This window comes from Zootermopsis nevadensis, unplaced genomic scaffold (genome assembly GCF_977971745.1).
Source record: "Zootermopsis nevadensis isolate Lab colony 2312 unplaced genomic scaffold, Znev_1.0 Znev_ptg000010l, whole genome shotgun sequence".
Classification (NCBI taxonomy): Eukaryota; Metazoa; Arthropoda; class Insecta; order Blattodea; family Termopsidae; genus Zootermopsis; species Zootermopsis nevadensis.
The window spans coordinates 10,233,286-10,246,202 of record NW_028259142.1 but is presented as its reverse complement, the minus strand read 5'-3'; the positions used below and the strand labels follow the sequence as shown (position 1 = coordinate 10,246,202).

The following is a 12,917-nucleotide window of genomic DNA, read 5'->3' as shown; positions in this document are numbered from 1 at the left end:
AAAGTTTTAGGTACCATGACGAAACTTCTAGGTGCCATGGCAAACTGAAATATGGGAACTGTAAATACCCAACACATTCTTAGACCTGACCTCCTTGATTACAAATATTCTCATGTTTCCCCTGAACACTTCGTTATATCATATTTAATTTTCTGTAGATCTTTACCTCGGTTATGGAATCCATTTTATAATGTATGCATCTATCAATTATTCAATAACATTTAATGCAAGTTATGAAATATACACACAGTGTAACAATTCTAACATATATGCTAGAATGTCACCTTTCTCTTTTCCCCAAAATAAAAATAGTAACCATGGTAACCAAAGTAGCCTGAGGATTCCTAACCCAGTAACTACAATGTGCACCAACATATAGATCTTCATGGAAAGAGCCTGCTACTGCTGTCAGATCTTAACTTACCGACAAATTTTAATAAAGTTCCCAATATCAAAATTTATAAAATATCACTCTCATGTAATTTCATGATGGAAGGAAGCAATAAAGAGCTTCAGAGAAAGTTCAAATTTTCTTGCAACTTAAATGTTATAATTATTGTCTAATGTCTAATATTAAATCCCAAGAAGAAACTAAAGTTTTACTTCAGCGAGAACAAAATGCCATATACATAAATGTTAGATTATAACCTGCCCGGATTTTCTTTTAAACTTTACTGACTGCATCAATGCTTACAAGCAATCTAACAAGTTGTATCTTGCAGTAACACAAATGTTAAACTCCACAGTTAAAAGTCCAGCTGGCAGCCACTGGGTTCAGGGGCATGAATCCCCTATACCCCTGTGATAAAGGTTTCGCTGTATATTGTAGAAGCATCTGGTACTAAGAACTTCTTGTTCATGCAATGTATTGTTTTACGAGTGTTGCACTCAATAAGAAAAACAAAAACACCTTTCTTCAGTGTTAAAGGCAACATACAATTCACTGCTGAGAAGAGGAACAGAATAATTCACGTTAACTTAAAAAACACAAAACCTGATGACTCTTCATTTCACCTTACAACATAGTAATCAGCGCAATACTTGAAATTTAACATGTAATAAGTCCCACTCAACCCAAAATAGTTTAAACATATGTTGTTTCTTACCTTGAGCTGATGAAGGGGCTGTCGCAGGAGACCAGGATCTCTCCGTCCTCCAAGTCGATCAGTCTCCGCTTCCACACACTCCATCGAAGATTCAGCTTCAGACAGCCATGCAAGGAACTTGTCTAACGACCGGTCAAAGTTGTGCAGGGAGTTCATCGCTGAGTGAAGCAGCTTTCCTCGAAGGATAATGCTGTTAACATTCAGTTAATATTTCATCGATTATCCCAAACACCTTCCCTGCATTATAATTAGGAACAGAAATGGGATTATTTTGCCTTTATGTAATGCTAGACATATTTGCCATGGTTCTCACTTCATGTAGTCTTTTGCGTACCGAGTCACGTTCATATGACAAAAAGCAGACTAATATTTCAGAGTGCCTGCAGGATCGACTTTGAAAGGCACAGTTCATCGTGTGAAATGCTGTGACACTTTCATCTTTCTAACATGCCAGAAAACCCAAAAGACTGAGAAACAAATTTATAGATTCCACACACACATTCAGTTCGGTACACTCAACCTGAACTCGTGTATCTGGAACTAGACACTATACAAGAACCTACATCCAAAAATAACATCAAGAAAATGGAGAAGTGAGAGTCAAATGTAAGTTGTATCAAACTCAGCTCAGCGAGACACAATTTCTGAATGAACAAGAGGCATTGTCTGTCTGAATAAAAGATGAAAGGGCAATGTGAATAGAGAAAGAAACTGTGGTTACAGTAATGGATAACTTAAGATGGTTACAGAGAGTTCTTAAGGCTGTTGTTTTCAGACACTGAACACAATTATGTGTCTCACATATTTCAATGATTGTGTACAAATTAAAATACCTAGAACATTCAGCAACAAAGTTCTAAACAACTATAATACCACGTGAACATCAGCAATTACAAAAATATCTACTTCAAACACAGTGAAACAGAAAGATGATCAGAATCTGTATCTCACTGATATCTCAAGCTGAAAACAAATTTAATATTTTAATATTCTAAAACTGCCTATTATATGCTTGAAAGAAAAGCACACAGCCAATTAAAATAATAAATTTCAAAATATCTACAACGTAATTGTATGGTGTTATGAGAAAAGAAAGTTTCCCCAAAAATGGGATAAACACATCAAAAAATTTTCTTTCTTAGGATTAAGTGAAAACAGAGATATGTAACCTAAGAAAATTGTTCTCCATTCAGTGATACAATGAAACATTGAATTCTGTATCTTAAAACTTTGCATACCGTGTAGTATATTAGAATATAAAATAAGCAAACAAACAAACTGTTAACACTATAAATGACACTAGTGCTATTTATAGCGTTAAGAGTTTCTTTGTTTGCTTATTTGAATTCTGTATGTTAACGCACAGATATGTAAAACTGTTTCAACCCCTATTTCTTTTCTGAAACACTGCAAAATTATGATAAGGTATCATTTTATATTTTATGAGATTTGAGGTTCTCATGGCAGTGAAAATATGGACTGTGGGCTTCTGGGTTGTACAGATGTAATTTTCCATAATGCACCCACAACAGTACATGGTAACTCAAACCAAACACAATTTATAAATACTGTTACCGCTGAATGCCCAGCATATTATTAGCAAATCCATGCATTATTTTTTTTCATATCTTATGAGGCATTATTCAGATACAAAGAGCATAATTTTCAAACACTATGTATCACTGCATGTTTTAACCTTTTAATTACATACCTCAATTTTAACAAATTTAACATGCTGTCCATACTGGTGGTCTTATTTTAACACTGAGGACCTCTTATAAGGCATAAGTTAATTTCAGTACTTCCAGTATGGGTTCTAGTTACCTGAAAATGGCCAAAATATGTGAACCATATATTCAAACTTGTATTATAAACATTAACAAATAATTAATAATGTTTAGGAGAGTATAAAGCATATAAAATAAGTAAACAAACAACTATTAACACTAATGATGACCTCTTGAGGTTGAAACGCTTATAGCACTAGTGTCTTTTTTATACTGTTAATAGTTGTTTGTTTACTTATTTTAGATTCTAATACACTACACAGTATGCAAAGTTTTAAGTATAAAGCATGTTATTGTTTGCGTGCTGACATACCAAAGTTAGAGAGTTTATTATCAATAACCTGCTTACAATTTATAACGACTGATCTAGATCAACATGACATACTTCATACATTCTGAATATATCAATTCTCAAGTGTACCCACAAAACACTGTCATCTACTTTGTCTAAAATGATGGTATTTGCTTCTGAATGCCATGGTAGCGTGTTGTGTGCGCAAGCAGTGACAACTGTCTTCACTCACATCATGTGACAATTGAAAACATTTTGATTGATAATAACAAATACAAAATTATAATTCCTTTACTTACTTACTAATGAATTAATTTACTAACTCCTAGTAGCAGAGTTCTTTTTGAGAATCTGATGGTTACCCAGCTAGTAAAGATATTCTTAGCATTCTGTGGAATCCAAGGTTCAGTACTGTGCTCACAGGAACCTGCCACCAATCCCTATCCTCAACCGGAATATTCGAATACACGCCGTCCAAACTGTTTCATTAAGATATGTTTTAATATTACCCTCTTACTTATGCCGAAATCTTCCAACTGGTATCTTCCCTTGCAGCTTTCAAACAAAATAATATAAATATTTCTTGAATTTCCCATGTTTTAGGGGTTAATGAGTTGAATGGCTGCCCATGGCACCAAGCAAAAGGGCTGAATTTTGGGATGTTATGTGTTGTTGTTTTTACTATGTGAAGCAAAATGTGAATAACACAATGCTATGCATGTGTTCTTTTCTTCACTTTTTAGGTCTTCCCTGTCCTGTACTATCCTGACATTTGACACACACTGTACTTTAACAATCTCATTTAGAATTAAGATTAGCAATTGGTTCAACAGAAGGAAAGATTACTTTAGTAAATTACTAGACGTTCAAATAGTTGATCAATTTAAAGAGCCTGAAGTACATACAGCAGAGCCCTTCATCCTGGAACTGAGCCTTAAGAAGATGAAATTGCCATTGGGAAATTAAAACGTTATAAATCTCCAACAGAAATAATCTATGCAGGTCGTAGGACACTGCACTCAGAGATATGTAAGCTTATAGTCTCGATTTTGAACCAGGAAATACTACCATAACAGTGGAAAGAACCAATTGTTGTCTCTATCCGTAAAACAGGTGACAAAACTGAGTGCAGCAACTTCCGAGGTATCTCGCTTTTGCCAATGTCTTATAAAATTTTTATTGAATATTCTTCTGGCACGGTTTACGCCATTTATGAATAAAGCTATTCGGGGTGATCAATGTGGAATCTGCCATATGTCTACTATTAATCAGATAGTTTGCATCTGACAAATATTAGAGAAAAAGTGGGAATATAACGGATCAGTACACCAACTATTTGTGGACTACCAGAATTCTTATGACGCAGTTAGAAGAGAGGTACTTTGTGGCATTTTAATTGAGTTTAGATTAACAAAGAAAATTGTAGGGTTGATTAAGATGTGTATGGATGAGGTATCTACTAGAATTCATATAGTAAGCCTTCTGTTGGATCTGTTCCCAGTGTACAATGGCCTAAGACAGGGGAATGCTTTATCCCCAATGCTTTTTAATTTTGCTCTAGAACATGTCATCAGGAAGGTTAGAGGGAATCAGGAAGGGCTCATATTGAATGGTGTGTTCCAAGTGCTTGTCTATGCTGATGATGTCAATTTGCTGGGGGATGGTGTGGGTACCAGAAACAAGAAAGCAGAAACTCTCCTACAGGCTAGCAAGGAAATGGGCCTAGATGTAAATGTAGACAAAACTAAATATATGGGAGTAATAAGGGCTCAACATCAGTAAGAATGCCGGAATATAATTATAAGTAAGGCTCCACTTTTTGGTGATCCGCTAATACAGCGCTTTTCAATTACGTACATATACAGTAGGGCCCTGCTTTTTCAGCCCAAAGTGCTCAACAGCCGAGTCAGAGAAGTGCGTCCAGTGCCATTTTCTCATCGCTGATTCAGTCTGTTTACAGATTTTGTGCGCTCAGCGTCTCTCTGTATTTCTGGCAATTTTTCAAAGTTAATACATACTGTATATTTATTTAATATTTTTGCATATCATTTTCTTAGGCCTAGTGCTATTGTGCACTTACTATATGATAGTTTAAACATCTTATTAGGCTTTGATATGCATTAGCAAGTGAAAAAAAAGGCAAAGATCCGCTTTTCGGCAGGGGTCTGGTCCCTAACCCGCAGTATATGCGGTGCCCTACTGTATTTGGTTCACGGGGCTTAAACCGCATGTGGCATAGTAAACTGTAAAATAAATACTAGTTAGCGATATAAAAGATTAAAAAATTTTGATAAATTGCTAAAGGACACAATAAAAATCACAAATACTGCAAACATGGCAGCCACAGACCCACCTTGTGTTTAGGTTGTTGTAGCGCTGATTGATTGTTTCCGTCATCTTCTTTACCCTGGTGGTGTCATCTTGTTGGTAGACAGCAATTAACTTCTGAGTGAGTTGATTGAATAATTCAATATGGTGTTTGTACTGGTGCAGTTCTGCATGATATGACTGAAACAAAACAAACAAAACTGTTTAATTCCACATAAACAAATTATTATTATTTTCATTTAAGTACTTTTACAAGCATATTGTCTGACAAATGGATTGTGAATGTGATGAAAATTGCATCAAAGTTGGCAGTAATAACATCAATTAAACACTGTGTAGCTGGTAAACCATAATTAAATTAATTTAACATTATTAAGAATAAGAGTCATGAATTGGCACTTTGGTTTTTCCAAAATACAGAATGTTCCATTTAAGATGCAACCGTGATTATTTCACAAGAATTCCTTCATGCAAAGAACAATCAAAATAATAACAAAATTGAATCCTTGCAATCACATTCCTTAGCTGAAGCTGATGCACTGCTTGAAATTGGTATGGTCATAGTTTCAGATATTTTGTTACTCAATAAGCATTTGTCACAGACAACATTTCTGAGTCTAGAAATGTATTGTTGTCTTATTTAACACTTCCTTGCCAGGAAGCCTCTAAGTGCTTCATGAACAGCAGCAAGCAATTTCCATGCGACAACACCACGTTTGCACTCCCTAGCTTTTGCACAAGTGGCATGAGCAATCATGGTGACCTTGACTCGTGTCACGGGAGAGGATGGGAGAGTGTCTTAGATGGCATGAACATACTCCTGATCAAATTTTTTAAATGTATTACATGATTGTTCTCTGCATTTTAAATGATACACCCTCAATTATCCTACAACTTCATGAAGGATCTTAGTCTGAACGTCCAACAGAATACAGTCATTTTGCAGCCATTCTCAAATTCACATAGATTGTGCCATCCGAAAATTGTTTTGTTTCCCTTTCACTTCAAACATTCATGTGATGTACAACTGAAACAATGCATATTCAGAGTATCCCATAACCTGAAATAATTAACGGGAAACAGAGTTATCAACACACATTTTACTGGTTTTAATCCATTCATGGCATTGGTTGAGGTTAACTTCTAAACTGCTTTCTTCTACACTAAGTAACTCACAGAAAAGTACCACAAATAATTTACTGCTTCTTTACCCAGAGGTCAGTGACCCTGACAAGTACCTGTGGTTCACCACAGTTAACGTTCAATGGTCATTACTCTCGCTTCATATAAAGGAAGACTCTAGTTCGATTCTCGACCCAAATACAGGCAACCAAATCAAGTTTTCATGGTTTTTCCCAGTCACAACGTTTTCACTTGCTATTATTTGGAGGACTTCGATTCCATCCTCAACTTATAGGCTACCAATACTGGTAGGTTTCCATGGTTTTACTCAGTCACTGCAGGCAATGCAGTAACATAGGCCACGACAGCTTCCTTCCACAAGTGTTGTTAGGATGACAGAAGACAAAGTTGTTCGATACGGCATGAAGACATACCGGAAGCGTAGAGGTAAAGTTGCACGTGTTCTTAACCTCGACACTTGTGACGGGTGAAAAATCGGTTTCACGGCCCGGTCGATGGCTTCGAGCAGTCATCTCGCTGTAACCGCTGAATACGAGGCTCAGAACGTGGTGATTAAAAGACCAACAGACTCCAAACCACAGACTGTATGATAGGTGCAAGGTCAGATTTAAACATGGGAACGACAACGAATGGGAACTGGATGTGTTAATATTCGCCATTCAACTGTGGCAACTAAGGATAATCGTTCATGGAGTTAAAAATAATAGGTGATAATCAAAGCAGTAAACTTCTCGGTCACTATCTACAAGACTACACAGTGCAACAACCAGAAGGCAGCCATCTTCATAACCGTCGCTGCGAGAACATTAAATCTCAGTAATATTTAAATTCATTAAATGGTTACGTTCCAAAAGGGCGCTGTTCTGAACTGAAGACTGCCGCATGGGATGGGAATTATGATCCCATGTTCGATATGAGTGACCCTCGTGATATTGGCACTTCGAGACGTCCTTAAGAGTGTGGGCCTACTTATTGGTCTATATTTCAGTTTACTGACACTGGGACATAAAGTACATTTTTACGGAGACGATGATGACAGGCTTGTTGATGTTGATGACGACAGCAATATAATAAATATCGACTCGCCGGAAAGTATGGCACTGTACATTACTAGAATTGACAGTGCGCTTCACGCAAAGGTGTATGAACTTTCTGACATGGCTTGCACGATCCAGAAATAAAAGCAAGGCCGGGACTGTGGTACAAAACCCACTATATCCTGTCGTAGGCCAACAACGCGGATTGTGTTTTACTTACATCCGAACTATTTTGGTACCAAATATTTGTTAAGATTGTTAAACGTTTGGGTTGGGAAGAAAGCAGATCACTGTATTTGAAGTCACTGACAACAGATAAGATGATACCAACACACGATGCATTTCTGCTGTACTGATTACCACCAACATGTCACGGACATATATAAAGGTTTGGAAGGAACACCAACACCAAACATCGATTGGATTCATGCTTCGATCGCCTCCACTTCTGAAGAGAGAGTCGACCGAAACACGTGGGTCGAAGGAACAATTCTGGACCAGCATATCCAAGAATAAATATGGAAAATAAATAAAATCAGAAGCTAAGATATTCCGGCCGCAGTTTTCCACATACATGCTTATTCATTATTACAAGTTCTCAAAAAAAACTGTTTTCCACGGAAAACATTCCATAATGACGAATTTCATTATCTATACAAAACAATATCGAAATCGTTAGTACTAAAGATGACCCCGTTCCTTAGCAGCCACTTCTCGGGTGGGTAACTTATCAAAAGAGTGGAAAATAAAAATTATGGCTGGCATTCAAATAGCAATAGTGAGAGACGGAAAACTAGATTTTCAGTTACACTTGAGTTACATGAGTTTTTCACTGACAAGACGCGTATGAAATATATTTCAGTTTCAGTGATGCCAAATTGTAAAAGGAAGAAAATTCACTTCTTTGATTTGACATCATATCACAGTGTGAGGGTAAGCTATAAATAACATGACGGTATCAACATCTCAGTTTCGAAATCTTTATCCACCATGAGACTGCAGCTCGCTACACTCAGCCCGGGAAAGCAAGTCAACTCCTGTCAAACTGTAGGCCTAATATTTGTGCAGGAAAGAATCACTGTGAAATTGGGATCTGCTTTATTTTAAGTTCCCTCAGCTGTCAGGATGCACCGTCTAACTGGGCTCATTTATTTACCTTTTGTTCCCGTAGTTGTGCCTCCAACACGTCGGCGGTGTGTCCCACAGATCCCATGCGTTCGAGTCGCATCTCCATTCGACTCAGCCAAGCTTCCACCTCCTGCCGCTTGCTCTCGTAGCGCTGACTATCCGTTAGCATGGCGTCCAACTGAGTCTTCCTCTGCATCACCTTGGAATTTGTCTCGTCCCAGTGTTCACGCAATTTTGTAACTGAAACACAAAAATTTACCCACAGTCTAGAGATACTAGGAATTCATAATTTCTTGACTCGTTTAGCAAACACTTTCACTACGCATAAAATTAACAGAAACTAAAATTCTTAAATAAAAATGTAATTATAACAATTGCTATCAGCATGTTGGCAGAATCTCTGACATTTTCCCGAAACTTAAAGCAACCCAGAAAAGAGGATAGAAACAGCAACAGCCCAACTAATCTAATGCTTCCAAGGATTGTGATGTTGGGAAATACACTCTACTTCCTTACATTATGTGCTCAATACAAGAGCTCATTTGGCGGATATTATTCCTTAAGCATGTCATGCAATTATTACTGAATTTTCATTTACACAGACGGAGATTTTACAGCAGCTGCTAGGCAACGCTTCTATATCTAGCTACCTCTGACTTCCGTTTTCTCCTCAACGGATAAATTCGTGTTACAACTCAAAGTGTCCAGTCATAGGGAGAATGGATCTTGTCAATCCAGATATAATATACAGTTATTTTATCGTATCTAATCAACCGTGACAAGTTAGGAGTAAGTAAATTACAATCATTACAACACAGTCAATACCGTTTGCTTGCAACTGTATTATATTCACTCAGGGTTGTATTTACAGGACTGGTACTAGTGGGCGGTTACGACTATATGATGAAAAATCCGGGCTGTCAAAAATAAATTACTAAGAAAATATATCGGTCATTTTCGGTAGTTGAGTGATAAGAATTTTTGACATGTACAGACTCATTTATGTGTGTGTGTACACACGCACACAGTATAAATGTTCAATACCTTCGAATCCTTTATGTTAAAAAGTCACGCACAATAATCGTTAAACAACCTTACTTGGAAACGCCAGTTTTTATTTCGTACTGATGCGTGTGTTCAAATTGGTAACCTTATTGGGGTTATAATTACTAATATTAACATTACTATTTCTTTCATCTTGTATCTTATTCCATACCCTCATTTCTGTACGTCACTACACTCCAATATATTTCTATACAGCCTGCATGCAATCAAACCAGGAATTGCCTCTTAGTCGGTTAAAACACAAGAGATTTTAATAGGCTGTGCAAGACTGCATAATACAACAACTTCGAAAGCATTGAACATTGGCCCTATAATAGAATATAGCCTCGTTAACCTAAACAATTCCCTCGCCTGACCAAATGTCATTACATAAGCGAAGACCAAGCACTTACACTCGGTGTTCACTGCACCTTAGAATAAAGCATCTATCCAAGCACACATTTGACAAAGGAGTTTTGCAGTAGTAACTAGAAAGTGCTAAATATCTGCACGTAAGAAAAATGCGAGACACCACAGCCACGTAACACGCAGTATCACACCGAGTGTACGGTAGTTAATCGCACTCCCTACACCTGTTTGCTTGTGGATTTCCACTTGCGCCGACATACTTTTTATTTCTATTCAAGTGCCGATGCATGTGACCTTGTGAAATGTAATCCCTTACACAGATTAACAGTGTGTGTGTGTGACAGAGAGAGAGCTGTTAGAGGATCTTTGCCACTGCAATATTCACCCATTCCCATTACGATCTTCAGTTCATGTCACCCCATGCAGTTACAATGTGCAGGAAGACAGGAAGGTATAGTAGTGAACTGCAAAGAAAGCTGTTCTCTATAAATCAAAATGCACAGCATCGCTTAGCTTGGTTACCTTTTAGATATGTCCGAAGATGATATAAGAATGGCGAGCAGAGAGAATCAGACAGTGCTGCAGACAAGAGGAACAATCTTGACGTCAGACGAGCACAAAGCACAAATAATACAATTCATATGATTAATATTATGACATTAAAATTTAGTAAAAAAAACGTTATAACAAGACTGTAACATACAATTTGTTTCAGAGATGATGTAAGCAAAACATCTCGGGAATGAAATTATGCACAAACATTAAAAACTTTTACCTCTTGTTGACACAGTATTACATAACACTTCATGCAATATAATATTTATACTAAGATCGTCAGTGCTTCGTTCCGGGATTGTCAGTTTGCCCTGAATAAACGAAGCGAAAACGCCAACGAAAAACACACGCCTATCAAAAATCACAGTTTTACAGAAAGACAAATAAGACGCAACTTGCAACACCAGTTGTTTGTATTTTAGAACTGAAATTAAAAATTCGTTCAACTGAACTGAAAAGGAGAAAGTACGCAACTAAAATCCCCAAACTCATGCAAAAGCCAATTCTCGCTTTCATGTAACAAATTTCCATGCATCAGAATTTCGAAAACTCCAAAAAGTCTTGTATTAATAATACGATGTAATTTCAAAGGCAAATAAAAGCAAATACTAGGTCTGTCAGATAACGTATGCAAGTTTTCTTATAATAATTTACTGAAAAATAAACAAGTTTAAGCATGCACATGTTTCTGAACCAGAACTATGTACGTATCTCATCAGAAATTAATAACATGTTATTAACTACCCCCAAATATGCCTCCCTCATCCAGAATAATAAACAGCTTTCGAAGAAGTCGGCTTGCAGGAATAACCGACAGTGTACGTAAGTCCCTTACACACTTGATACGTTCCCAGCCTTTTACGGAACCTGAGGCCCATACCTCACACCAACCATTATGCCCTTTCCCGAGACAGTTGGAAGCAGTTCAACCCATGTTTAAAACCCATTTTAATATTATCCTCAACACACACCTATGCTTCCCGAAGTGGTCTCTTCCCATCAAGTTTCCCAAATAAAACTGTTTAAGTCTTTTTTTCTGTATAACACGTGCCATATGTCCCGCCCATCTTATCCTCCTTGGTTTGATGACAAGGGCATAAATTATGTCCAAATATTCTCCTAGCACTTTGTTCTCGGGGAAGTTTAATTTGTGTTCTCACGTAAAGATGAGGGGCCAAGTTAGATGCAGTAGAACAAGAGGCAAAGCTGTCGTTGATACATTTCAGAATTGACAATTTTGGATCGGAGACGGGAAGAGACATCACTTACAGACGAAGAGAGTTCTGCGTAAATTATCGTTCGTCCCATCACAATTTAATTTAAACATATCTACGGCCTGTAAATTGGTAATTATATTCTCTGGTGCGTTATAAAGGGAACCTGGCTACTACTTCGCAATTAGCCTACAAAATGTTCTTAAAGAATCTTCTAAAATACCAAAGCCCGATGTCGTACACGCATTTCATTAAAGAAACGAAATGTACGCAATTTCATTCCAGAGTGTCACTGTTACTTTAGTTTTAAACACAAGACACGCAACAATTAAACTCGTCAGAAGTACACACACTGTAACACAAACAGTAAACACATTAGCTGAACCATTAAAATTGTATGTAAATTATAAATTACTGGTTGGAATTTAACAACAGAAAAATGCAACTCCCTTATTTTTAGTCTTTCTTTATTTTACGACGCTTTCAAAAGCTCAGATTATAATCTGTCGAATGACAGGATTACTAGAAAATAATGAATTGGAAAGGATGTGGAAGGAAGCGGTCGTGGCTTAATTTACGACAGTCCCTGCAACTGCTCGCGTGGACAGAGGAAAACCCTCAGTCGAGATGTTCGGTGGGTGGACTGGTATACAGGCGGCTGCGCTCAACAGTTAGTTGTCCCAGAACAGGAAAGCAAAAACAACAGCACAGAATTAATTCATTAGCATGCGAAGATACAAGTAACACGATGGTTCGGTAACAATCGCAGCAATAACACCTGACAGTGCAACTGAAGTTAAAACTGTAAGGTTGCGAAAATGAAGAGCGGGCGGTTAAGACTGTATTCTAGGTTATAAATTGGTCTAGCAATAAAATTAATTCCACTGTATAACATTATTTACTACAAAAATAAA

General features: G+C 37.2%; 1 protein-coding gene across 12 annotated transcripts in view; it reads right to left on the bottom strand.

Annotated features, from left to right (window-relative positions):
* Positions 1-12,917, bottom strand: part of Dys (Dystrophin) — a 609,234-nt gene that overhangs the window by 303,520 nt on the left and 292,797 nt on the right. For 11 of the 12 annotated variants that reach the window (XM_087346495.1, XM_087346492.1, XM_087346499.1 and 8 more), the window contains 4 exons: positions 10,757-10,813; positions 8,850-9,061; positions 5,539-5,693; positions 1,107-1,296 (listed from right to left, as the gene is read on the bottom strand). In XM_087346495.1, coding sequence (XP_087202621.1) covers positions 1,107-1,296; positions 5,539-5,693; positions 8,850-9,061; positions 10,757-10,813 — 614 coding nt within the window. The remainder of the gene's footprint in view (positions 1-1,106; positions 1,297-5,538; positions 5,694-8,849; positions 9,062-10,756; positions 10,814-12,917) is intronic. The other variant, XM_087346494.1, reaches the window with a different exon arrangement.